Source organism: Labeo rohita, chromosome 8 (assembly GCF_022985175.1).
Source record: "Labeo rohita strain BAU-BD-2019 chromosome 8, IGBB_LRoh.1.0, whole genome shotgun sequence".
In the NCBI taxonomy this organism is placed as follows: Eukaryota; Metazoa; Chordata; class Actinopteri; order Cypriniformes; family Cyprinidae; genus Labeo; species Labeo rohita.
In genome coordinates this window covers 21,794,512-21,822,091 of record NC_066876.1, presented here as the reverse complement: position 1 = coordinate 21,822,091, position 27,580 = coordinate 21,794,512, and the positions used below count along the sequence as shown (strand labels likewise).

General features: G+C 36.0%; 1 protein-coding gene across 3 annotated transcripts; it reads right to left on the bottom strand.

The window, feature by feature from the left end:
* Nucleotides 1-285: 285 nt before the first annotated feature.
* Nucleotides 286-27,493, bottom strand: cep104 (centrosomal protein 104). 3 transcript variants are annotated; one of them, XM_051117492.1, is made up of 22 exons: nucleotides 27,447-27,493; nucleotides 26,753-26,879; nucleotides 25,747-25,920; nucleotides 25,476-25,614; nucleotides 25,326-25,388; nucleotides 23,720-23,796; nucleotides 23,452-23,632; nucleotides 23,028-23,183; nucleotides 19,727-19,939; nucleotides 19,006-19,212; nucleotides 17,622-17,789; nucleotides 15,898-16,071; nucleotides 12,198-12,374; nucleotides 8,716-8,916; nucleotides 8,503-8,598; nucleotides 8,233-8,293; nucleotides 6,951-7,029; nucleotides 6,552-6,660; nucleotides 6,312-6,450; nucleotides 5,526-5,593; nucleotides 2,093-2,183; nucleotides 286-1,767 (listed from the first exon to the last, which is right to left on the bottom strand). In XM_051117492.1, the coding sequence occupies exons 2-22, from the start codon at nucleotides 26,863-26,865 to the stop codon at nucleotides 1,601-1,603; spliced, it is 2,853 nt and encodes a 950-aa protein (XP_050973449.1). In that variant the 5' UTR covers nucleotides 26,866-26,879; nucleotides 27,447-27,493; the 3' UTR covers nucleotides 286-1,600. The 3 variants fall into 3 exon arrangements, with proteins under 3 accessions (XP_050973449.1, XP_050973450.1, XP_050973451.1); XM_051117493.1 differs by having other exon boundaries at nucleotides 6,951-7,026; XM_051117494.1 differs by lacking the exons at nucleotides 286-1,767; nucleotides 2,093-2,183 and adding an exon at nucleotides 4,676-5,295.
* Between the last annotated feature and the right edge of the window lie 87 nt (nucleotides 27,494-27,580).

The window sequence follows — 27,580 nt, the reverse complement described above, 5'->3', positions numbered from 1 at the left end:
TCGTGGAATGACCCATAAAGTATTTTTTAAGTGGCCAGTAAAGTCATTTAGGGTTCCAGATCACAATGGTAGACAAAAACTTTGCTGTGCTTCTTAATTTTGGTACTACAACAAAAATAAGTCCAAATGAAAGCAAACACAAAAAAGCTCTACTCTACAAAAACACTCTACCAATATCATATAAATAATTTTACTTTTGTCTGATAAACTAATACTATTGGGTATGCATCTGTCATCTGTGCAAAACATTGAGTGTTTCACTTTTAGAGCACTCTCTCCGCTCTGAAAAAAAAAATGATTAGGTTGACTTAAATAAATAAGTGACATCTCATTCATATCATCATATTAGACATCTCTGTAATGCCACACGAGGGCATCATGTCGGCAGGGGTTAATTAATGTCAGTTATATAATGCGTGTCTCAGCAGTGAGTTGTAGGAGCTACAGACAATACATTATGTCATCTATGACACCAGAAGACATTCTTAAAAAGAAACACCTCTGTGCTGGGATCACTGCAAGTGTTTTAAACCGGTTTGTTTTAATCCAGTATAACATACTGTTAAAGCCTATTAGTACCTTTAAAAACTCCCTCTCTAAAGTCCCTTGACTATAGGAAAACTGACTGCATACTTGTGCTCAAACTTCACTATATGCAAATACTTCAAAAAGTGACATTATGGCTTATTTTCAGGCACAGGATCACTCGGACTGCCTTGTTTCATATCTTCGGTCTCTGATTTTATAAGCACGACTGGACTAAAGCATTACCTTTCTAACACAATCAATAGAACAGCTGTGATTTAACACATCACACACTAGACTAAAACAAAAATTAGACTAAAACGCACTACAAACAAGGCCAAGAGTTTCTCTAATACTGAAGCAAATGCAAAGACCAAACATATGAAATAATAGTCTAACAGCATTGCCTTATGGCTCTTTATTCTCCCAGCAGTGGCCTTATGTCTTGGCAACATAAGAACCCAAGAATTCTCTGAGAAGCACCAAGGCAGTTCTGCGACTTGAATTAGCCTTTGACTTCTTCAAGACAAACAACATTTTTTTGGTTTGCTCACTAAATTTTGCAAGGCAAGTGCTGCAGGAAACTGAACTGAATTATCTGAATTAGATACAATGATACAAATCTGTCTGGACAAAATTTTTTTGCTTTTTTTTTCCCTCAAAGGCTACTTTTCACTTTTGGCTTTGGTGCCAATGAACCATTAAAAATCAAAGTGCTACAATCACAAAATATTCATATACACCACACACACACACAAACAAGTATAAAACAATATACAAGAATAAAGTTCTCAAATAGATTACAAAAAAATCCAGGTGATCCACCTGAAAAGGTAAACAGAGCTAAATATAGAGTGTGTATCTGCTCAAGTATTTTTGTTCACAAGCCATCGACACATTTGAGATATTTTACATTCATTTATGGGAGCATTTTATATCAGAATAATGATGCTGTGTCTTATCTAAATCAGTACAGCAACAAGAGTCCAATAATGCAATATTTAAAACCTGATATAAAGTATATTCATGTTTTTTTGCTAAGAATCACTCATATGAGATTATTTCAGCCTTTGTGCTATGCCTGTTGTAGTCGGTTGGTAGAGGCCTTGCCTGAAAGAATTTGGGTGCGTCTGTGGATCCTGGAAGCAGGAGCGGGGATACGACTGCCTCTGCCCAGCCCTCGAGCCTTGGACTCGGATATGAGCGCAGTTGTCTTTGCTATAGCTGTGCTGACTGTCTTTCCTAAAGGCATAGAGAAAAACAAACACCTGTTTTAATGAGAATTAATGAGGATCTCATTGTGCAATGCTGTATAGTTTAGTAAAAGTAAACACAGCATTCAAAATAATAATATACTCAACAGCCTATTAAGAGACAGTATGTGTGGGGAGGATGGGGCATTGTGGGACTCTTTGAGGTGATATTGAGTTTGTGTAGGGCAGATGGGCTCCTGCAGATGTTGTGGATCTATAGGGGCTTTATGGGGCAATGTGGGGCAGCAGGGGCTTGTAGGGGACAGTGTGGGGTTGTAAAGGTCTCATTGAGGCTAAAGGAAATGAATGATCACCTTGTGCTTGTGAGAGACTGCTCTGCTGTACCGCTCTCCTCCGTGAGTTCTGTTTACAACCCTCAATTCCCATGAGGTGAGACTTCCAGCCCTGCACATACAAGACATGCACTGTTACACTGATGTATGAGGAGCATGTGTGTGAAAAACTTTAATAATCACTTAATACTGGAGTTATTCACTTATCATCATAGGTGCTCATGTTAGTAATCCCAACCTATGGAGTTGGTTTCAGCTCTGATTTCATAGCAGTGTTCTCTTATTGCTAAACTTTTAGAATATCAGCTCTTACATATAGGAAACTCCTTACATCATATCTAGTGATATTCTGCTAGTTATGTCACTTCATATGTGCTGAGAATAGCCCCTTTCACACAGTAATACTAGCTATAAAATTACTAAAATGACTTTAGTGGTAAATACACAAATGCGCTGATCACACAGGTAACAATGTTCTGTCTTTTTACCGGTAAAGCACCATTCACACATCAGCTTCAAAATACCTGTAAATTCTGTGACATCCTTAACTGGAATTGACCTGAGCATGTCACCTGTAATTTACTTGTAATGTTACAACTTCTCATACTGGTAAATTGTCAGAACAAATTTACAGTGTAGAGAAAACAGGAAGTGAAGTGAGAAAGAGAGAGGGGGCGTGGGATCAGGAAAGGGCCCCGAGCCGGGATTTAAACTCGGGATGCCCGTAGCGCAATGGCACTTTATGTCAGCATGTTGCCCACAAGGACAATGGCGCCGGCTACCTCTAGTTTTGAAAAGGTCCTGTTCACACGTTCTCAACAGGATACGTTTTGTTTTTGTAAATTAAATCTAGATGAGTTTGAGAACAAACTTTGAAGTTGGCTTGGGAAAGCCTAGCCTGAACGTTTGAAGCAGTTGTAAAAGCTTTAAGTTTAAAAGTTTAGATAGAGAGATGCTGCTAACATGTTGCTAGCATGTTGTTAGCATGTTTTAAATGCGATTTGCATGTTGCTAACATGTTAACATGTTCTTAGCATGTTAACATGTTGCTAACATGTTTTAACATGTTTTTAACATAATTAACATGTTGCTAGCATGTTTCTAACATGATTAACATATTGCTAGCATGTTTTTAGGATGAATAGCATGTTGTTAGCATGTTGCTAACATGTTAACGGTTTTAATGCAATTAACATGTAGCTAGCATGTTTCTAGCATGATTAACATGTTGCTAGCGTGTTTCTAGCATGATTAGCATGTTGCTAACATATTTCTGATTTGTTAGCAGCATTGTTAGCATGTTTTAAAAGCACTTTGCATGTTGCTAGCATGTTTCTAGCATGATTAACATGTTTTTACCATGATAACATGTTGCTAACATGTTTTAGAATGTTTTTAACATAATTAGCACGTTGCTAGCATGTTTCTAACATGATTAATATGTTTGCTAGCATGTTTTCAGGATGAGCAGCATGTTAGCATGTTGCTAACATGTTAACATTTTTAATGCAATTAACATGTTGCTAGCATGTTTCTAGCATGATTAACATGTTGCTAGCGTGTTTCTAGCATGATTAGCATGTTGCTAACATGTTTCTGATTTGTTAGCAGCATTGTTAGCATGTTGCTAACATGTTTCCAACATGATTAACATGTTGCTAGCATGTTGTTAGCATGTTTTAAATGCAATTTGAATGTTATTGGCACAATTAGCATGTTTTTAGCATAACATGTTACTAACATGATTAGCAGGTTTCCAACATGTTGCTGGCATGTTTTTAGCATGAATAGCATGTTGTTAGCATGTTGCTAACATGGTAACATGTTTTTGATGTATTTAACATGTTTCTAGCATGATTAACATATTGCTAGCATGATTCTAACATGAATAGCATGTTGTCAGCATATTTTTTATATATTTTTGGCATGTTGCTAGCATGTTTCTAATTTGTTGTTAGCATGTTTTTAACATGATTTGATTTTGCTAACATGAATGAAAAAAATAAAGCTAAAAACCAGCTAAAACAAGCCTAGGCTGATTGTCTAGCCTTAGCTGGTTTAAGATGAAAATAGCTGGTTTAAGCTTGGTTGGTCTTTTAGTAGGTTTCCCAACTTGAAAAACTAAGGCCAGTCTGACCATCTAAAAAGTGTCCAAAACCAGTTTAAAACCAGCCTGGGAGACCAGCCAAGGCAGCCAACCAGCTTAGGCTGGTTTTAGCTGGGATTTTTTTTATTAAGGAGTAGGGCTGTTAAACGATTACTCATGATTAATCGCATACAAAATATGTTTGTAAATGAGTTGGCCTAATAAATGTGTGTGTACTGTGTGTAATTATTATGCATATATAAATGCACACAAATGAATGAATATATTTAAGAGAAATATGTTAAGTACAAAATATTTTTGTTATATATAAATATTTATATATATATATTTAAATATTTTATGTATATATAACGTATATACAAATCATAATAATACATATACTTGTAAATATTTCTCAAATGTATATATGAATGTGTTTGTATTTATATACATAATTACACACAGTACACACACATATATTAGGCAAACTCAAACTTTTATTTTGTATGCGATTACTTCACTATGTTACAATTAAATCCTAATCTAATAATGAAAACTATATATCATTGGAAAGGTCTAAGACTCCTGAGTAGATATTTTACCACTGTTACATGTAGGAACAGTAATAGATTAATTTATGACAAAAATTTTTGTTGCCTTTTTCCGTATCATGTTTTAGAAATGATCATAAACTATATATCAACTGAAAGTTTAAAACCTCAAAATTCATCCTTTAAAACCCATTTTAAAATGCTTTAACATGGAAATAGTACTTCAAAATCGTTCATAGTATAAACAGTAATAGTTTCTTCAATGTCAGAAGTGAATTCTTCACATATTGATAAACATTATTCTCTTTATCTTAAAAAGATAAAGCCCCATTATTTCACTGCAATGTGTAGAAAACAAATCTCACATTGCAGGGCAACCCTAACAAAAACAGGTTTATGATTTGAACTGATTTTGTGATGCATGACGTGAGATGTCATTCATTTGACACAGAAGTTACGTCAAACACGGAATAAGTAAAACATTGATTGTCAGCTGTAGATAGTACTCCATGTGACTTTTCAGAGCTGAGAGGTAAATGACTCTCAAGTGAACACTTCTCTACTGTCAGTCACAGTCATGAGCTCATCTGAATGACATGCACAGAGAACAAGAACAAGGATGTGTGTGAGAAAATGTTTTACATAACTTGTGACTGTCTTTTGTGATGGCTAAAAATCTTTACATTTATTTTATAGCTATTGTTGTGGTAGATTTGCATTTGTGCACCAAGTGTTTTGTTGATTGTTATTTTGTTGTTAATAACACTGAGGTGATGATGTAGAGTGGCACCTTATAGGTGTGTTTGTGTTATCTCACCTCCTCCCCCGAAGCAAAGTTTTCATGGCAGAGAGGACAGTGATTACAATCTTCTCCAGAAGCCGGTGCTGACAAAAAGAACAAAAGAATAAATCCATCATTAATTGCGATTAATCGCTTGACGGCCGTAAAATAAACACAACACTGCTTGAAAATAAATCTGCAGTTGTGAAAGGTTATTTCTAGTGACACTGTCATGTGAACGTGTCAACTTCATATGGATGAACAGATCTGATGACAGAGTGGCTTTCTTTCTGATTTTTATGTATAATAAGAGTGTGACACAAAGGGACAAAAATGAACACTTGCGGATTGTTCTCCATATAGTGGACTTCAATGGGAGCCAACAGATTGAAGTCTAAATAGCAGTTTCAATGCAGCTTCAAAGGGCTCTACCCTACAAAAAGTCTTATATAGTGAAACGATTGGTAATTTTCTTAAAAAAAAAAAAAAAAAAAAAGCATATTTTTTAACCACATTGAAAATCCTGGTATGTTTTCTGCAAAGAAAGAAAGACATGAACATTCTGGATGACATGGGAGTGAGTAAATTATCAGGAATTTTTTATTTTGGAAGTGAACGAATCCTTCAACCTGTCAAAATGGAAGTCGCAGGAATGTACAAAATTGTCTTTGTACTTCATGGCCAGTAAGAAATATGGCTATTACCTCAATTCACCTGCCAAATGCAAATTTTGTTTCCTGATTCCACATTTATAACAGCACCAGGTGTCAGTTTCTGAATAAGCATGAAATAAAAACACTGTGCAACCACACAAAGACTCACGATTGCAAGCAGCGCTTTGAGCGTGTTCAGTTAGCTTGTCTCGGGTGAGAGCTTCAGAGCAGAGAGGACACTGGGTGAAATCTGCCCTCTGCTCACACTCAGTCAGCAAGTGCTCTGTAAGGCTTGCAATCTCCACCACCTAATGAACACACAAGGTACATCAACACAGTCTGCAAAGTAGTTTAACCAATATGAAAATTTCATAGATGACAGCATGTGTGTGGGTGGGTGGGTGTGCACCTGTCTGCACTGAAGGCAGCGCTGCAGCATTGGGCAGTGTTTCCAGTAGTGCAGGTCGAGTCCGTCCTCGGTGAATGACTCATCTCTTTCTCCACAGAAAATACACAGACTAGACAAATAACAGCACCGGCATTAACTGATTTGATCTTTCATTTCATCCTATTAAGATTTTTTTCCCAGCAGTACAAAGAGAAACTCATTAAATGAGAGCCCATTAGCAGTGCACATTATGCTATCACTTTCCAGATGTCTTGGTGAGATTATATTAGTGTATTTATAACAGCTACACAGGACAAAAGCTTGACCGCAATATGGCACTGAACCAGAAACTCTGCATAAATTGATAATTAAAAACTGCTCAGTTGAGAGAACCAATGCAGAAGAGACAAAAGTGCTTACTTGTCTAAGAAGTTAGCTGCAGATGGTTGGCTGCCTTTCGCATCAGCAGGAACAGACTGGTTAACCTTCTTAATACCTGCTGAAACCAAGAGAAACTATTTAACCCTCACAGATCGGACATTTCCTGTTTGAGGTTTGCAATGATGTACCTATTGAATCCCGAATTCCCCACTGAATGAAAAATAATAATAAAAAAGGTAATTGTGATTTTTTTTTTTCTGCAATTGTGATACAAACTCGCAATTCTGACTTTTTTTGTCAGAACTGTAAGATATAAATTCACAATTTTTGACTTTTTCTCAGAATTGTAATATAAACTCCCAATTGAGTGTTATAAAGTCAGAATTGCAAGACAAACTTGCAATTGTGACTTTTTTCTCAAAATTACAAGTTGTGAGTTGTGAATTGTGAGATATAAACTTTGATTCTGAGAACATATCAGTCTTTTTTTCCCTTCAAAATTGGGCTTTATAGCTTGCAATTGCGAGTTTACATCTCAATTCTGAGAAGAAAGTCAGAATTGTGAGTTTATATCTCAAAATTCTGTCTTTATAACTCGCAACTGCAAGTTTATATCATAATTCTGAGAAAAAAGTCAGAATTGTGATTTTATAGCATTTCTGGCTGTATAACTCACAATTGCAAGTTTCTATCTCAATTCTGAGAAAAAAAGTCAGAATTGTGAGTTTATATCTCGCAAATTCTGGCTTTATAACTCGCAACTGCAAGTTTCTATCTCAGTTCTGAGAAGAAAAGTCAGAATTGTGAGTTTATATCTCGCAATTCCGGCTTTATAACTTGCAATTGTGAGTTTATTTCACGCAACTCTGACTTTATAACTCGCATAACTCGTTTATATCTTATTTATTTCAATTCTGAGAAAAAGGACAGAACTGCGAGTTTGTATCACAGTTCTGAGAAAACAGGCAAAAATGTGAAAAAAGGTCGCAATAATCTTTTTTTTAATTTTGTTTGGTGGCGGAAATAGGCTTCCATATGCACCAATGTTTTTTTAGTAATTGTTATATGTGACCCTTACCAGTCATAAGGGTACATTTTTCCAAATTGAGATTTATACATTATCTGAAAGCTGAATAAATATTGATGTATTGGTTTGCTATGATAGAACAATATTTGGCCGAGATACAACTATTTGAAAATCTGGAATCTGAGGTTGTGCATGCTTGTGCATGATTTTTGCTGCAATTATACAGAAGCTGACCTTTACTGAGAGAGTTCACACAAAAAGACTGAGCAGCACACACATACAGTTTATACACACCTGTTTTGGGTGACTTCTCAGCTTTTTTCTCAGGTACTTTGGTATTTTCCTTCCCCTTCTCCTAAAACACATATTCATGCTTTAATGATTTACGAATTCATCTATTCATACATTTGATGACCAAAAGGGTTTAATGTGCTGACAGAGATTCACTATACAGTCCTGCAATTCAGCTGAACAACTTCCAGATACAAAAATGTTAATGCCAAGTTTGAAGAAGGCCATTTTGTGTGAGAGCATTAAAAACCACCTCTGACCCACTCAACCTACACTGATTTCCTTCAGCACTGCAAGCTGTTCTTGTAAGCTTCTGATTTCCTCTTTTTCCTTCTCACCATCTTCCTTTTCTGCCCCTTTTTTTGGCTTCTGAAGTAAAGAAGTGATAGACTCTTTAAACTGACATTCTCTGAGCCAACATGCAAACATTCCAAGCGTTTCAATCATGAAACTTAAGGCTAACATTTCTTCCCAGACCAGTTTTACCTGCGTGTTGATGGTGTTTCCATCTAACTGGGTGAGTGAGTCAAAAAGGTTCTTGTAGAGGACATTTCTACGTGTGCTGGTGTCATCACGTGGCAGATAATTCAAGACTGCTTTTCCGTGAAGACGGTACATAGCCTGGACGACTCTCACAGAGAGTTCCCGCACTGAGGCAGCGCTGTGCTCCAATCCACCTGCAAGAAACTAATAATACATCACACAAATAGATTTCATTACTAATTCATTTCAATATAATGATTTTAGAATAGATAAGGATGAATTAAATTGATTTAAAGACTTACACTGTTACAAAAAATTCTCTTTCAAACAAATGCTGTTCTTTTCAACTTTTTATTTATGTAAGAATCCTGAAAAATGTATAATGGCTTCCATAAAAATATTAAGGAGCACTGTGTTTAACATTAATAATAACCGTACATAGATTTTTTACATTCTGTAAAACATTCATGTTATATTCAAAATATTTGTCTCTCACTTTCTCTCTCATGTTCTCCATACACTGATCCCATTCATGTGCCCCCAGGCTTTGGATCTCTCATTTTAATTACAGGAAACCCAATCGCCTCTCTGCTGTGCCCCGAAGCCCATCTCATCTCCCAGGAAACCAGAAGGCAGGAGGCATTTAGCAGCCATCCCTGCATGTAACCTACAGCAACCATTTCGTGGGAGATCACCAATGAAAAAGACCAAACTAACAGAAAGACCCAATAAGTATTTAAAAGGGCATTTGGGAGCTGATTCATTGCTGGTTATTTCAAAAATGCTCTTCAAGTTGTTCCAAACCTGTATGAATTGTTAAAGAAAGTCCAGGCTGCTTTTACCTATACAATACAATAGCACACGATGACCAGCATCTGTCAAGCTCCAAAAAAAGTCCAGAAGTGGTCCATTCAACTCCACTCAGTCATACAGGTTTTAAACAACATGAGGGTGTATAAATGATGAGATAATTCAAATTTTGGGTTAACTAACCCCTTTAATATCCATTATAGGGATCCAAACATAGGCATAATTTACAGGTGTCCCCTCCACTTTTTGCCAGGGTCGATTTTGTTCCCAACACTTTTTGAAGTACTAATGCTGATAACACATTCGTTTCTGCGATCTGGCGCTGGAATCTGCTGTTTCTGAAATCATGCTGAACGTTTGTTGCGACGGAACTTTCTCAGTGGGGCTCATGCTCAGTGTTGTTCACAGGTGAGCCCTTCAGACGTGTCCCTCCTCTTGATGTAGGATCACTGATAAACATATTTGATTTTAGTAAGGGGGGGATTAGAACCCAAAACCTCTAACACACCTGAGAAAAAAAGCTACCACTGGACTGTTTGGGAAAACTATGGGAAACATGAATGATTTTGGGGCTAATGTACATGCAAGTACATGTAAGAATGAAACTATCACGTTAAAAAGTGTACGCCACTGGATCAAAAAATATTAAAATTCTGGCTGATAATTATTTATTGTTATGGCTAATAACAATAAACTGGCAATATTAAAATTCAGCACTATTTAACTAGTCTGGCACTAAACACTAAAATCTAAAATCTAAAATCAAACATTTTATATTCTACAAGCGACTTTAGGCCATACATACAAAATATAAATGTACAGTATAAAAAGTGGATATTTATTTTGAGATTTATTAAGGATTACATTTAGCTGTGTTGTTAAATCTTTAGCTTGTAAAAAAGCATCTGTAGTCTAAAAAGAGCAAACAAGCAATTCGAGAACAATTAAATGTAATATCCATGCATTTGATACATTTATTTGATCAAAAATACAGAAAAAAGTAATATTATGACATATTATTGCAATTTAAAATAACAGTTTTCTATTTTAAAATACTTTAAAATATAATTTATTTCTGTGATGCAAATCTGAATTTTCATAAGTCTTCACTGTCACATGATCCTTCAGAAATAATTCTACTATGCTGATTTATTATCAGTGTTGGAAACAGTTGTGCTGCTTTATATTTTTTGGAACCTGTGTTACTTTTTTTAGGATTCTTTGATGTATAAAAAGTTAAAAAGAACAACATTTATTTCAAATAGAAATCTTTTCTAACAATATAAGTCCTTACTGTCACTTTTTATCAAATTCATCCTTGCTGAACAAAAGTATTAATTTCTTTCAAAGAAAGAAAGAAAGAAAAAATGCACTGACCCCAAACTTTGAACGCTAATGTATATTGTTACAAAAGATTTCTATGTTAAATAAATGCTGTTCTTTTTATGTTTTATTCATCAAAGAATTCTGAAAAAGTATCAGAGGTTCCAAAAAAGCATCATGTAACACTGAAGACTGAAGCAATGATGCTGGATATTTAGCTTTGCATATATTAAAATATAAAAAAAAACCCACTATTTTAAATTGCAATAATATTTCACATCTTTACTGTTTTTTTCTGTATTTTAATCAAATAAACACAGCCTTGACTTCTTTAAAATAACATTAAAATCTTACTGATCCCAAACTTTGGAACAGCAGTGTATAAACAAAATATTTAAAAAAAATTCTCTAACTTTGCTTGATAACTGATCCTGATACTATTACCCACATAGCTAAACCATGTGGAGAAAAAGGAGACTTCAGGCCACTTAGGTGTGGTGACCTAAACCTTCCAAGCTAACATACAAAACCAGAAGAAGCTGTTGTTTTAAAATAACAAAGCCCAACTGAAACACTGAGAAACCTCAGTGCACACTGCAGATCCATGTCAAATTTCACAGTCTCTGTTGCAGTAGTGCAGCAAGTTTGCATTTCAAATACACTTTAAACTGCACAGGTACCGAAAGAACAACAAAATAAAAAGAGAAAACTCTGTCTTCAACTAAGACCCTAAAGAAAATAAGACCCTATGGAAGCGCAATTTTAACAGCTGTACCACTTTGTACAACTACCTGCTGGAACAGACAGAGAGAATGAGACAGTGCTTGGATGAGTGCTTTCATAAACTATGCCACGAATAAGCAACTGGCTGTCAGAACAGCCCTTTTAAGAAACATTACGTAGGTTCGACTACACCCTCTCTTTCATACAAAGACCACTTTGTTTAAGTAAAATGAAGCCCTCAAGAATCTTAATTATAGCTGTGAGAATGAAATTAACCTTTAGATCCCAACAAAAAGGTTAAATTTGCGATAAAAACTCAAATATCAAATATTTGTGTGTGGTCTTAGATGCTAAAGCACAGTTTAGGTTTGTACATGCAACCCAACTGCAAACATTAACCACCACAGCGGGCACCTAATGCCAGTCGGTGTGTGTGGTCTTAGACTAGTATATAACCACTGACGTATCATGTGGTCAATAAAGCTAACCAGCATTTGCATTTTTTAAACTACAAATTTAAAGCTGTAGCTTCTTCTTTAAACTTTAAGCTTACAGTTTGACTAAGCAGAAGGTCATTGGGTTGACACCCAGTGAGATCATCTCAGAAAGAGTTGAATTTGGGCCAGTACCCGCATGACGTTGTCGAGGGTGAAGCCAGAGTCCTTGGTGCCCAGCTGTTCTAGAAGCTTCTCCAGCAGTTCCAGTCTGCTCAGCGCTAGTCTAGCGGGTACACTGCTCTGCATGGGCCTCACAAGCTCCACAGGAACCATCTGCAGAGCTCTCACCTCCTTAAATAAAGCCATTTCCTGCAAAAACAAACATTCAAGCCAGCTTTAAACAACAGCATTCAAGTTACAAAACACAAACTTCTTATGCGTTTATAAATTCTCAAAATTATGGCTCCGTGATGTGCGTCCATGACTTTACGCATTATGTAATTATGTTGGAAAGGTTACACGTGGTTAGTTTTTTGTCTGTGTACTTCGATGCAAAAGGTAGGGTAGGGCGAAAAACTCCATCTCATTTTCTCCTCCAACTTTAATATTGCCCGACATCGCTGTTTTACCTTTTTGTAAAGGCCGTTTGACATTCTTTGTCTGGGTCAGCACTTCCGCCTACGTCACACGTGACCTCTCCAACATAATTACATAATACGTGAAGTCAGGCTGATGCAAAACGAGTTTGTTTAAAAAGTATATACATTTTTATTGTTTTTATATAATTTTATTAGGGCTGTCAAACGATTAATTGCAATTAATGGCATGCAGAATAAAAGTTTGAGTTTGCCTAATATGTGTGTAAAATATGCGTATAAATATATACACTAATTTGTGTGTATTTATATATACAAAATAAATACACACAGTACACACATATATTAGGCAAACTCAAACTTTTATTTTGTATGTGATTAATCACGATTAATCGTTTGACAGCCTTAAATATTATATATAAAAAACAATTATTTTTATAAGCATTTTTATAAATTTCTTAAAGGAGAAGTCCACTTCCAAAACAAAGATTCATATATAATGTACTCACCTCCTTGTCATCAAAGACGTCCGTGTCTTTCTTTCTTCGGTCGTAAAGAAATTATATTTCTTGAGGAAAACATTTCAGGATTTTTCTCCATATAATGGACTGATATGGTGCCCCGATTTTGAACTTCCAAAATGTAGTTTAAATGCAGCTTCAAACGATCCCAAATGCGGTTGTGAATGAGTCCATCCAAGGAAGAAGGTTCTTATCTAGCAAAACGATCATTTACTTTCATTAAAAATAAAAAAAAATTTAAATACTTTTTAATCTCAAGCGCTTGTCTTGTCTCGCTCTCCCTGAACTCTGTGTATTCTGACTCAAGACAGTAAGAGTATGTTGGAAAAACTCCAACTGTATTTTCTCCCTCAACTTCAAAAATCATTTCAAAGTCATCCTACATCACTGCAGAAGTACTGACACAGTTTTTTGCAAAGTAAACATGCAAAGAAGATTAAACACCCTTAACAAAAAAGGCAAAACAGCGATACAGGACGGTTTTGAAGTTGAGGGAGAACATGAGAAGGGAGTTTTTCAACATACCCTAACTGTCACGAACCGGAAAAAACAGTCCAGGCAGATTAAGACAAGACGAGCATTTTACATTAAAAAGTATATAAATTGTATTATTTTTATTAAAATAACCAATCGTTTTACTAGATAAGACCCTTCTTTCTTGTCTGGGATAAATTACAAGTGCATTTGGGATTGTTTGAAGCCGCATTTAAACTGTATTTTGGAAGTTCAAAATCGGGGCACCCCATCAGTCCATTATATGTAGAAAAATGCTGAAATGTTTTCCTCAAAAAACATAATTTCTTCATGACCGAAGAAAGAAAGACATAAACATCGTGGATGACAAGGGGGTAAGTACATTATATGTGAACCTTTGTTTTGGAAGTGGACTTCTCCTTTAATTAAAAAAATAATAATTAACTAATGTTTCCACTAGATAAGACCCTTATTCCTCAGCTGGGATCATGTAGAGCTCTTCGAAGCTGCATTGAAACTGCAATTTGGACCTTCAACCCACTGATCCCCACTGAAGTCAATTACATGGAGAAAAATCCTGGAATGTTTACCTTAAAAACCTTAATTTCTTTGTGACTAAAAACAGAAAGACATGAACATCTTGGGTCACATGGGGGTAAGTAAATTATCAGGAAATTTTTATTCTGGAAGTGAACTGGAATGCATTCTCTGACACAAGAGGAAACATATGTAAGTCCACTGTCTTTACTTCCATCAGCGACAACATCCCCGCTCAGTGTTAATGTTAAACTCTCCTAAAAGTTAGTCACATAGTCAGGCACACCCAAATACACTGCCAATGGCTGCTATCACTCATGTCACTTTAAAATGACAGTTCTTGTCACTGTGGACGCCCTTTTAGACGTACTAAAAAGACATTTTTTCAAGACATTAAAAAACTGATATTTATGTTTTTGCCAAGAAAGACTGCAATGAATGTACGTGTTATTTCTAGAAGAGGGTTGAGGATGACATCTTAAGTACTTCAATAATCAATAAGTGATTATGATTTAACATAATATTGGGTTTTATGAATTCTAACATTCTACAGCACTGATTTCAGAATATTTAATCAAATTATTCCTAATAAGATGTGGCCTTTGATGTACTTCTTCCATCATCCAGAAGCACGCTGACAGAGAAAAAACCTGTCTATCAACAAACAAAACCAACACAAATCAGTGTCTGTCAGTCATAGACCACATTAAAACATCTTCAGTTGTCCAAGAACCTGAAAAACCCCCATCCTTATCACGTAGAGCGTGATGACTGTCACAAGATAAAGTACCTTTCAGCCTTTGTTGTGCCAATTCAATCTGTCTGGAACACATTCTTCAGCTTTTTTAATGCTGTATACATTATATTTCTTATATACAATCTGCTAAAAAAAATGTACACTGTAATTGTACCACTGGTTATCAGTATTTTTAAATGAACATACATTTATGCACAGTTACAAAGGAGCTACAGCAGCTATATACTGAACTACAATTGCATTATCTAGGTTTGTAAGACTGACGTCACCAAAAAAAAATATGATACTAAAAAAGATGATACTAAAAAAATTACTAAAACTTAAAAAAATAAATAAATAAATGCCAGAAGCACACAAAATTAGCAACAGGGGACTTTTTTCCATTAAAGAGAGGATTTTATTGGATAAAAATTCAGATATTCCTTTCAATTTTTTCTTGTATCTTTTTTCCACAAATTAAATTTTAAATGAGAAGCTCCACCTGCTAAAAGAAAATTTTGTCAACTTTTAGGAATAGAATGAAGATGGCCACAGAGATAATTGATAAAGATGGTAAGCCGCAAAAACTTTATAAGTTTAACTCTTTAAAAGTCGTTTTAAAGTGTTGTGGCCAGACCTGTTTACGAAATTTAATTGTGTCATACCAAATACAGCAGCTTGAAATGAGGAAATGTCATAGCAAGGTTACGGTAAAAGATAAGATCTCTATTCATGCTAACAGAAAACCACAAATACTTGACAATTCCAGTTTACAGTAAAATTCACTTCACAAAGCCACCAGTACACATAATGTATTCAGACAGTATTCACTCCCAGTCATCTATGAAGATTCTCATCAAGTCAGGTCATCATAGCATGCTAAGAATATTTTTTCCAGTCAGCTGGATATGTTTTATTTTCCGTTTACATTTTTTAAGTGGAATTTTACCACACTTGACCCAAATAGCTGCAGGAGTTGCTTCATTACAGATGTATGCAGATAAGGTATTTCAAAAGTCTGTACTGACCTGTATGAAGGTAACAGCTTGTGTTCTCAGTCTTGGGGTGGATTCTCCGGTCCTGGAGAGCAGATTATTCCAAGTCTGTTCCACACAGTGACTGATCTCAGATTTGCCCAGCTGATGATTGGGAATAAACTCACTCAGAATCATTCGAAGCAGATTGAGAGATGCAAGAAACACCTAAAATGCAATACAAATAGAGAGCTGTTACTTTACATACTAAAATTCATATGCCTATTACTACAAAATTCATATGCCTATTACATACTAAAATTCACATGCCTATTACTACACTACGTATTTATTAATGTTAATTTTAGGACCATCTGGAACCATTTTTCCTCAGAATTTTGGATTTAATGTGCAATTACACACAGAAGCTGTGTAAGAAACCACCTAAGACCTTTACAGCAAGACATGGTGCAGAGTCACGGCAACAGGTCAGCTAAAGCACACAGTTAAATGCTGTTCTGTGTTAGTTTAGCTAAATAACCGTGGGGAGAGGGTCACTGGAATGTGTCCAGCAGTGGGCACATTGTTCAAACTCTCAGTACAACCATTTAAAACAGTTTAGAATGAAACTCTGAAAGGCCACGACTTTTACTGCGAGTGATTTATCTAAGGACCGACAGCACAATAAAAAAACAAAACAGCTGCCATGTCACAACCACAAACATACGTGTGCTCTGAGAATGCCTGAAGGCTAGAAAGTTATTCATTTGCATGTAAAAAACAGATAAAGTTTCATTAATCAACATGTTCAGTCAACATTCAATCTTATGCCAAAATGATCAAAATGAAAGGGCCTGAGGTCAGTGCAAAAATGATATAAACAGAAAAACTATTTTTAAAACAGCCTCACATATAGAATACAAAATGAATTATACGCAGCACTAACTTATTTACTTTTAATTTAATGAAAATATTATTTGTGCCTTTAATGTTAGGCTGTTTTGTTCATGCATAGTAATAACAAACAGTTACAGAATGTGTTCCTCATATTTTCATTTGGGTTGCTTAACGTGAAAAATATGTCATGTGTGTAAAGAAAACAAATACTGTATGCTAAATTTACAGCCAAGGTAAAAAGTTGTAAATATTCTATTTAGGTATTCTCTAAAACCAATTCATACTCTCGTTTAGTGATTTTGAGCACTAAATTTGGCCATGATTATTAAAAGTCACTATTAAAATGATGTTAGATTGTAACATCAAAGACTGCAAGATTCATTAGTTTTTTTATATTAGGCAGTTCCAGGAAATGTGTATGAAAGTTCTACAAAAAAAGGCAGTCATTGTCTCTATCTAAAAAGGCCTTTCTAACTGTAAGGAACTGTCATTTCGCCATACTGAGCATTACAGTTGGTCGTTTCCTTCACCTCAAATCGGCTGTTAGCAGAAAATCGCAGAAAAACCTGAGGCTGAGTTCACCCTTGGGAGAGATAAGCCAGGCTTTTTACTACATTTGCTGCTGTATCACTTCTACAGATAATCCACAATGCTAGACAGAACATGACACCTGCTAAACAGTCACAACTATCAGTCGTGCTGATGGTGCCGTTCTGTCTTTAGCCTGAAACGAAACTGAAAAGAAGGGAATATGAGAGAAAGTAGAAAGAGAGGATGACAGAAAGAAAGAGAGTAAGAGAGGCTGAGAAACAAAAGATGGGGGTGATAAAATCAGAGAAGACGACTAGGTAAAAAAAAAGATAGAGTGGGAGTTCCCGTACAGATGACACTTTATCTGTGAGAGCTTTCTTGCAGAGGAACACTGCTGCTTTCGTCATGCTCCGCAGTTCTGCTTTTGGGGTTCCAGGTGGAACCTCCATCAGTTTCTTGTGGACTGCCAGCAAAGCATCCTCCCTGTAGGACCACGTCTTGGAATAGGCCCCTGCCACCTTAGACCGAGAAAGAGAAAGTGAGGATCACATTCCAGAAACAGCACGCAAACAGAATACACCAGCTGACCCTTTGACCTTTGTCGCATAGAGTTTGCCCAGTGCTGTGAGACAGTAAACGACAGTTATGGATGGACATCACAGCAAATTGTTAAAGGGACGGTTCACCCAAAAATGAAAATTACACCATGATTTACTCACCCTCAAGCCATCCTAGGTGTATATGACTTTATTCCTTCAGACGAATATAATCGGAGTTATATTAAAAAATGTCCTGGCTATTCCAAGCTTTATAATGGCAGTGAATGGGTGTTGAGATTTTGAAGCCCAAAAAACTGCATCCATCCATTATAAAAGTTCTCCACATGGCTCTGCGGAGTTAATAAAGGCATTCTGAAGTGAATCAGTGTGTTTGAAAATATCCATATTTACTACTTTAGAAACTGCAGTCTCTAACTTCCGATGCAAGTGTAACGTAAGTGACAAACATGGAAGTGCAGTGGAGAGCACAAAACAAAACACTGGTCACGAATTAGAAGTACAAAACGAGGATTTGTGAAGAAAATTGTTGCAGGATTTAGATATAAGCCAAGAGAAGACTGGTTTTCCTTTGCTGTAAATAAAATTTGGTTCACACGAGACTAGCATTGTCTCACTGGAGCTTACGCTACGCCTATGTCCTACGTCAGCCGCTGGAATGGCGTGAACGTGCATACGACAGTTAGTGGAGGCTAGAGATTGTGGTTTATAAAGTTTTAAATATGAATGTTTTTCTTACACAAACACATCACTTTCCTCAGAATTCAGAAGGGCTTTATTAACCCTCTGGAGCCAGCCATGTGGAGTAGTTTTTATGATGGATGGATGCACTTTTTTTGGACTTCAAAATCTCAAACTCCATTCACTGCCATTATAAAGCTTTTTTACAGAACATTTTTATTATTAAACTTTAATTGTATTCATCTAAAAGAAGAAAGACATATTAACCTACCGTAGGCGGGGAATCAATGGGGAATTTTTATTTTTGGGTTCACTATCCCTTTAAATACTTAAAAGGGATAATTTACCCCAAAATTTAAATTCTGCTACAATTAACTTCACATTATTCCAAACCAATTTGACTTTTTTAACCTTGAGAATCAAATCAGTATGATTTGCACACAAATAATTTAGATCAGTTTTTTAAATACTAGGCTGTAAATGTTGGGTGTCTTACCAGACTGTCTCCAAAGACGTCAATGGGCAGACTGGCCTCCCTCTGAGCTTTCTCTGTGAGCGGTTCTGGTTGTCCCAGGGCCCCAGGGCTACGTGGAGTGGCTGTGTCTGTCAGAGTGGGCATCTCTTCAAGCTCATTAATTGGCTGATCGCCCGACCTCTTCCTTAGAGCAGGTAAAGGCCTCTCATCATAAGGAAGGGAACTGATCTGTGAAAACACACACACACACACACACACACATACACACATGATGATTCCACGACTCCAAAAATGTTAAATGAAACCAGTCACAAAAAACATTTCCATGAATAATAATAGGATCAGTTTAAAATGAAGAAAAAGGCTAATTCAGTCTGAATGAAAAGTTTTGCAAAGACAGATGTAGATTTAAATGTAGATTTAAAAAGTCTGTAAACCTCCATCACCATTAAACTTTAATTAAATCTTGAAACCTAAAACTCTCTAGCTAATACAAATCCCTGACAAGCATGTTAAGCCACACACATGTTTAGATAATAAATCTACAAAGAGTCTTGTGTAAGTGAAGAATGAGCTACATTGGTGGAAGAAACAGAAGCAGCGTTTCTTTGAGGCAGAGAACTCTGACGGAGGATTACAGCAGAAAGTACCCTTAAAACTAGCATTTGCAATAAGATATATTAATTAACAAGAAAATACATGGTCACACATGGCTGTTTGTTCTGTGTAAATCTAGACTTACGTCTAACTTTGGGACATGAGGAGGAGTAAGGGGTGTTAGGGCGACTGTATGTTTGGGGCTAGCTGCTTTTGAAGTGTCCTGCTCATCTTTCTCCTTCACATGTTGCCTCTGTCTTCTCTTCCTGGGTGAGTCTGCTGGATGAGGCGTGTCTTTCTGTGTCCCAACCCGTGGGGACGTAAATTCAGAGATGGAAAGCTCAGACGTTCTGTGGATCTGAAACATTTTAATCAAGGTTTAAGCTATTTATCAAAATAAAAAATAAAGTCTGAAATGATTAAAAGGTTAACAAATGTTCTTTGAACCTTTATTTTTCAGACACTGATTGTATGAAAAAAGTAATCACAAGCTACAGATAAAGGTTTGTCAGAATACATGCTCAGTACAAACCGAGTATGCCCAAGTGATTTATTGTCTGCTGTATAAATATGTCTCTTGGCCTCAGACGAGTAAGAAGCAAGCACCTGATCTCAGGAGAACCAGCACAATCACTATTCAGCTGGGAAACTGCCATATCAGAGTACTAATCTCACTGGAACTGGAGGCCCTCACAACACAAGAGATGCATTATTCATGCATTCATTGCAGGAGAAGAAATTAAGAGAGACACAGGGATGTGGATGGATGCAAGTCATTAACTGGCTTTTGAGAAGTGCAATGGATGGATATACACCTCTGCTAGAAAAGTTCAGACTGAAAGTTCTTAAAAAAGGGTCTTTTTAATGTTTTTTGAAAGAAGTCTCACCAAGCCTCGCTTTATTTAAAACATGGAATATTATTGCAATTTATAGTTTATAATTTCAACTTTAATATATTTGAAAAATTAATGTAATTCTGTGGTGGTAAAGTTTTTCAGCAGACATTACTCCAGTCTTCAGTGTCACATGATCTTGAGAAACATTCTAATATGCTGATTTTCTGCTTAAGATACATTTATTATTATCCATGTTGAAAAGAGTTGTGCTCCTTAAAGGAGAAGTTCACTTCCAGAACAAAAATTTACAGATAGTTTACTCACCCCCTTGTCATCCAAGATGTTCATGTCTTTCTTTCTTTAGTCAATAAGAAATTATGTTTCTTGAGGAAAACATTTCAGGAATTATCTCCATTCAGTGGACTTCAATGGTGCCCCAAAGTTTGAACTACCAAACTGCAGTTTAAATGCAGCTTCAATGGCTCTAAAAGATCCCAACCAAGGAAGAAAGGTCTTATCTAGCAAAACAATCAGTCATTTTAAAAACAAACTGACGATTTGCATTTTAACCTCAAATGCTCGTCTTGTCTCGTCTCTACGATGCACATGTGTAGTCTGTGTTATCCGGGTCAATACAGTTAGGGTATGTCAAAAAACTCCTGTCTCGTTTTCTTCTTCAATGTCAAAATTGTCCTACATCACTGTTTTACCTTTTTTGCAAAGGGCATTTGATGGTACTTCTGCAGCAATGTAGGGTGATTTTGAAGTTGGGGAGGAAAACGAGATGGGAGTTTTTCAACATACCCTAAGTGTATTGTCCGTATTACTCTGAAAATGACAGATCGTTTTGCTAGATAAGACCCTTTTTCCTCGACTGGGATTGTTTAGAGCCATTTGAAGCTGCATTTTAACTGCATTTTGGATGTTCAAACTTGGGGGCACCACTGAAGTCCATTATATGGAGATAATTCCAGAATTTTTTCCCTCTTCTCAACTGAAGAAAGAATGACATGAACATCTTGGATGACAAGAGGGTGAGTAAATTATCTGTAAATTTTTGTTCTGGAAGTAAACTTCTTTAATATTTCTGTGTCAACCATGATACTTTTTTTAAGGATTCCTGGATTAATACAGCATTCAAATTATTTTTTTGTAATATTGCAAATGTCTTTACTGCCACTTTTGATCAATTTAATGCATTCTTGACTAACAAAACTATTAATTTTATTTAAAAAATCTTATTTAAAATATTTCTGATTCTAAAATTTTGAACGGTAGTGTATATGTGGATGGATGAACAGATGGATGTCTACTACGGATGGGTACCGATACCGGTACTTATCGATACTCTTATCAATGCTATTTGGTGCAAAAAGATATATGATGTAAAAAGTTGTTGAAAATTTCAAGCTATTTTATTACTACTAAACTTTAGCAACTATATCAAAGTTCTTCCATCAAGAGCAGGGAGTTATTTAACATAGGAATAGTTCACCCAAAAATGAAAATTTTGTCATAATTTACTCACTCTCAAGTTGATTTAAACCTGAATGAGTTTCTTTCTTCTGTTTAACATAAAAGTTATTTTAAAGAATGTGGGTAACCAAACAGTTGCTGGTCCCTAGTGATTTCCATTTTTGTTTTTTGTTTTTTTACTAGCAACGTCAGTGGGGACAAGCAACTGTTTGGTTACCCACATTCTTCAGAATATCTTCTTTTTTGTTCAGCAAAAGAAATAAATTAATAAAGGTTTGGTACAACATGACAGTAAGTAAATAATGACAGAATTTAATTTTTTTTGGTGAACTATCCCTTTAATGACATTGATAGCATGTTTAGTACTGTCGCTTTAAGAGCTGTACGCATCTGTTTTTCTTTTAACTGCTTACTTTCACTTTAGACAACATTAACTAACTGTGTTTATATGTAAACCTTGTGTGTTTTTGAAATTATTCATGCAATCAAATGATAACTAAGAAGTAATCGTGATGCTTGACCGGCCTTTTAGTGTACATGCTCTGAAAAAGAGTATGTTAGAACGGCATGGAAATGAAATGTTTAACCGCGAATAAGTGCAGTGTCTCGTAAGTGTAACTCTACCACTGAATTGACATTTGATGTGAATGTATGTCGCGAGTAGAAGTTGGAGCTGGAGCCGGGAGACATAGTAAATACAGCGCATTGCATGAGATAGATGTTTTGTTAGTAAATGTTTCTTTATATTAAAAGTGTTGCCTCCTTTGTTTACAATTACACTACTGCACATATTGCATCTGACATTGGTGTCACTCTGTTTTGTAACATGAGCCCACACTTTCGAACGTTTCACTCTTGCCGGCGTGACTGATTGTCTGCACGCAAACGCACACCACATATGTTCATAGATATCAAATGCACTTAGAGCAAACATCGGCCACATCATTAGTGAAAGAAAATAACAGCAGCTTCTAATTCAACATTATCATTGAAGTATACGGAGATAAAACAACGCAAGTATCAATAACAGTATCGTTTGTCCTGAAGCTTATCGGTAGTCTGGTATTCCGGTATTGACCCAATTACGTACATCCAAAAAAATACCGGTTCTCTGTACCCATCCCTAACGTCTACCTGACTGATGTCTAGAAGGTCATGGAGCTCCAGCTGCTGGTAGACTGTGAGTCTGTAAGCTTCCATTTGTTCCTTTTTCTGCTTGGCTGTGTCATAGTCCTCTCGTTCTATGGCACTGTGTTTCTCCACATCATACCGGCCCAAACGCTCTCCCACCTAAACAGAAAAAGAGAAAACAGGAAAAAAATAAAAAAGAGAGGTTCTTAAACACTTTTCTGAGGTTTAAAACAAAAGAAGACACCTGTAAATTGCTTACTAATTACTGTCACACTATAATTAACTAAAGGAATGCTACAGCTCTTTTGAAATACACTTGGATGCATTTCAATCCTTTTCATTCCAGGTTCACATCTCCTGTCTGTAACATAATTAAACTACACATGCAAACAAAGATGTGTCAGATGAAGAAGGCAAATCTAATAACCTTTTGCAGGTCTGCAATAGCTTGTTTGAGTTTTTTAGCCAGATCAAATCTTTCCTCCCGAACCATGTCCTGTTTTTTCTGGTCCAGCAGTCGAATAATATGGGCCACCTCAGGGTCCTGATACATGTCAAACGCCAAGTCATCGAGCGGCGAGATAGAGTCACATTTATAACTTGAGAGCCTGCAAGATAACAAGAGTAAACACAAAAGAAAAACAGAAGATGGCAAGCACAAATTTAAAGTGATGCAATGTAACTTCAGTTTTTACCCGGTGTATGTGCCATCTAAAGCTGAGCTGTGCTGGCTGTTGTTTAGATACTGATCAATCAGCTGATCTCTGCTGAGCTGGAACGAATACAAGAAATTGGCGAAATGTTATACAAAACACACACACACACACACACACACTATGATTCAAAAGTTAGAAGGGGGGACAGTTTTTTAAGTAATGAATGCTTTTATTCAGAAAGGACGTATTAAATGTATTAAAAGTGTCAATAAAAACCTTTTACATTGTTACAAACAAGTTCAAATAAGTGTTTTATTTCTATTCATCAAAGAATCCTAAAAAATGTATAACGGTTTCCACAAAATGTGTGTTTTTGACATTGATAATAATAGGAAATGTTTCTTGAACACCAAACAAAGGTTAAAAATCTTGATTTCTGCCTGTGAACCAAAACTTATTATCACTAGAGTACTGGATAACACAAAGAGACTCCAACCTGGACAGAGAGAGAGAGGGATTAGAGATTAACAATGCAGAGATTGTTAGTATGGTGGGAGAGGACGAGAGAGAGAGAGGAAGTTGTGGAGGAAAAAAAAAGGGGGGGAGACAAGGTGAGCGTAAGAGGAGAAAGAGAGCATGAGAAAGAAAGAAGGGGGTAGCGGGATAGAGCGAATATGAGATGGGGAGGGCTGGAAGTCACAGTGATATGGATATATTGATGAGTGATCTGATCTGAAGCTCTGCTGTGTTTATGGAGCTCAGATTCACATTACACAGATCCACATACCAAAACTGAGCATAAACCATTAGATCTGCTCAAGAACTGCAACACGCTTATACACAAAAATATTCATCAGGTGCTACTGATGTATGACTACTGAAGTTAGTAATTAATATTTAAACCTCAAGTCACAAGAAATAATGCATTCATGCATGTAAGTATTAGATGAATACTGCACCCTCTAGTGGTTGGTATGTTGTAAAGGGGCATCCAAATCAGCATTAGGTCAAAATTGGCTCTCTTTAAGTTCACAGGAATTTAATTAGTCCAAAACAATGATGTTTCAACTTATTAGACATTTAAAAAAATAAATTTAAATTAATTAATACTTAACAATATCAACAAAACATATTTTAATTTGGCCATCCATCACCATAAAAAATATTATCTTTTCAGAATATTAACACTATACTTAAAAAAACAAAAAAAACAAGGGGTACTTCAAGTAAACAGTTTGGGTTAAACAGATTTTAAATGTCAATAAACATAGACATCCTGTTTTTAGAATCAATCCAAATTTGGGAGCAGAACTAGAATTCCAAATAAATTCTTGCTTCAGTTATAAAATGATGAACCACACTGTTCCAAATGCTCAACCAAACATTAAGTAATCATTCCTAACATTTGATATTGTCTCTGGTGACTACAACAACTTATGCCACAGTTAAGAAAACAGACAAAATTCTGCATGTTAAATTAGTTTGTCTGTGCAATTTTATGATGGAATAGGTGAAGTTGAACATTTCCAGCAAAAATATCAAGCTCTCTGCTTTCTAATCTGACACAGAAACATGCTTAACAGAAAACCATCGCCATCTACAGGATGTGAGGAGTGACCAGTTCCATAACTAAACAGCTACTTACTGTTGTCCCAGATTCACTTCCATCCACAGGGTCACCCAAAATATTCAGGGCCACCAATGCCACCTAGAATTTAGGAAAGAATGTGATATAACATCGATATGATTACAGTAAACAAATCAACCTTAATTTCCCACATTAATCTCTTTGTACCTGATTGTAGATGTTGTACTGGTTAACATGGTTTCTGTGAAAGGTGAGCTTCAAGTAAGACCCAACAGCATCAACATGAACAGACTTCAGCTCTCTGGCTCTGAAACCAGTCTTCTCGTTGTCAGAGAGAGACACATACCTAGACACCACATTACACTTAGCGCAGTTCAGAAAAAGCATCCTAATGAGATGTCATTAAGTGTTATATACTTAATCACATTATATGTTGATAATGACTTGAACAGAGCGGTGATGTTGAGAGTTTCCTCACCCCAATCTGTGGAGACTATGAGTCTGCTGGGGTGAACTGGACTCTGGCAATCTATCTCCAATGTGGAACTCGATCTTGGATGGGATCAGGTACTGATGGGCCAGTAGCTGGAGTTTCCTGATGCGACATCTCTCAACTAACTGCAGTATGATTTCCTGAGGGAATGTACAGAACCTACACACGATATTTACAAAAAATATTCTTTAAAAAGCCTTTTAGAACTGTAATCTTTGATAAAAGCAACCATAAACAGCTATTAATGTGATTATTATCAGCAATTAAATAGCTTCGACACTTATAGTGTTTTCACGACGTGGCATCAATCGGCCATACTGACGGCACTGAATGTAAACAATACCACTGAACCTGTCAAAACTCACATATTTTTCTGATTATTGCTGCTGAAAATGATTAATTTTTATCATGTTTTGGGCTGTACTAATCAGTCAGACCAGGAAAACATTTAGAGTACTATAGACTGCCAAAAGTTTTAACAAATCAAGGAGAAGAGTGCAAAAAACCATCTGAGGAACAAAAGGCATTTGTGGTTGGCCAAATTGAACCAGGATTTCCAGGGCAAGAATCTTGACATTCATGTTTGTTCTTATCATATCTGGTCAGGCAGGTGAAATATTAGGCTAATATCTTAATTAATGCTGCTCATATGTATCTTTACCACCTATTAAGTTTAGTATGTCAAAATATTGTGCCCTTTCCTGCTTACTAAGTCCTTCTCTATATGATTTAGCAGCTTCCACATGTTTTTTCTGTGGTTTAGACAGCATAAATTAGCAGAACAACATTTTAGTAGTACATTAACTGTGCAATCCATGCTGTTGTTTACATCTGAGTATCGCCAGTATGGCCACCCATCCGGGTAACTGACCAAATTGCGTAACCCTCTATAATGAATCAGTTATTCATCCTGCTTCTACAAGTTGTCTTTTTAACCAATATTAAATTAAATAAAATATATTTTAATGTAAATAATATAAAACGTATTAACCTGGTGGATCTCCAGCCATTGACGGTGGGCGCATGGACCATTAGCTTTTTGGCACTGTAGTTTCCTTCATGACCAGACCAGCTGATCACAGTGAAGCCTATCTTATGAGGCATCCCGTACCTGAGCTCTGATGGATATAGGATATTACAAAACATTATGTTTAATTTCACAAAGCACCAGCACTCTAACATATAGAAAGAGCCTGTAATCTGGCAACATTCCATTACATGAGAGTAATATGTTGTTTATGATGTATGCTTAGAGTAAATAAATATCTCTAGAATTAAACTATCTAGAATAACATAAAGATTAACTATTAACGTTATTAAAACAGCAACAGTGCAAGGTAAATCTAATTTCAATAGAAAGTACTCTAGTAAGTTACGACATTGATAGCTACTTGTTATAACACTGCAGTGAAGTCTACACTTAAATGCTGCACATGTATTCAGGTTTGCTGCTTATTATAAACAACCTCAGTCATAACTCTTACTGTTATGTAAAGTATTTAGCGTTAGCGTGCAGTCTGGCTAACAAAACAGTAACATTACAGTTACAACTCCTCCAAAACAGCAATAAGGATCTTAAACACAAACTAAGCGTTTAATCAGATAAAGCTCAGAATCACTCATTCTTAGAATCGTACTAATATTCACTATTTGGCTGACAACATTTTGATAAATAAGTTGTTTACCCAAATACAGCAGTTGTCTGCGTTTATCTCCATAACCACCGTTTGACAACTGAAGCGTGTGCGCATGCGCGAGATTTTCGTTCGTTCTTGAAAGAATCCAGTGTTTTGAATCTTTTAGGTGAACGAGTCATTTT

Excerpts from the sequence above, each read along its gene's own strand:
- cep104 (XM_051117492.1), bottom strand. The coding sequence starts at position 26,865 with ATGCCTCATAAGATAGGCTTCACTGTGATCAGCTGGTCTGGTCATGAA. Across the intron at positions 25,921-26,752 it reads AATGGCTGGAGATCCACCAG|GTTCTGTACATTCCCTCAGG; the intron begins GTTAATACGTTT and ends TATCGTGTGTAG. Across the intron at positions 23,633-23,719 it reads TTAGATGGCACATACACCGG|GCTCTCAAGTTATAAATGTG; the intron begins GTAAAAACTGAA and ends GTTATCTTGCAG.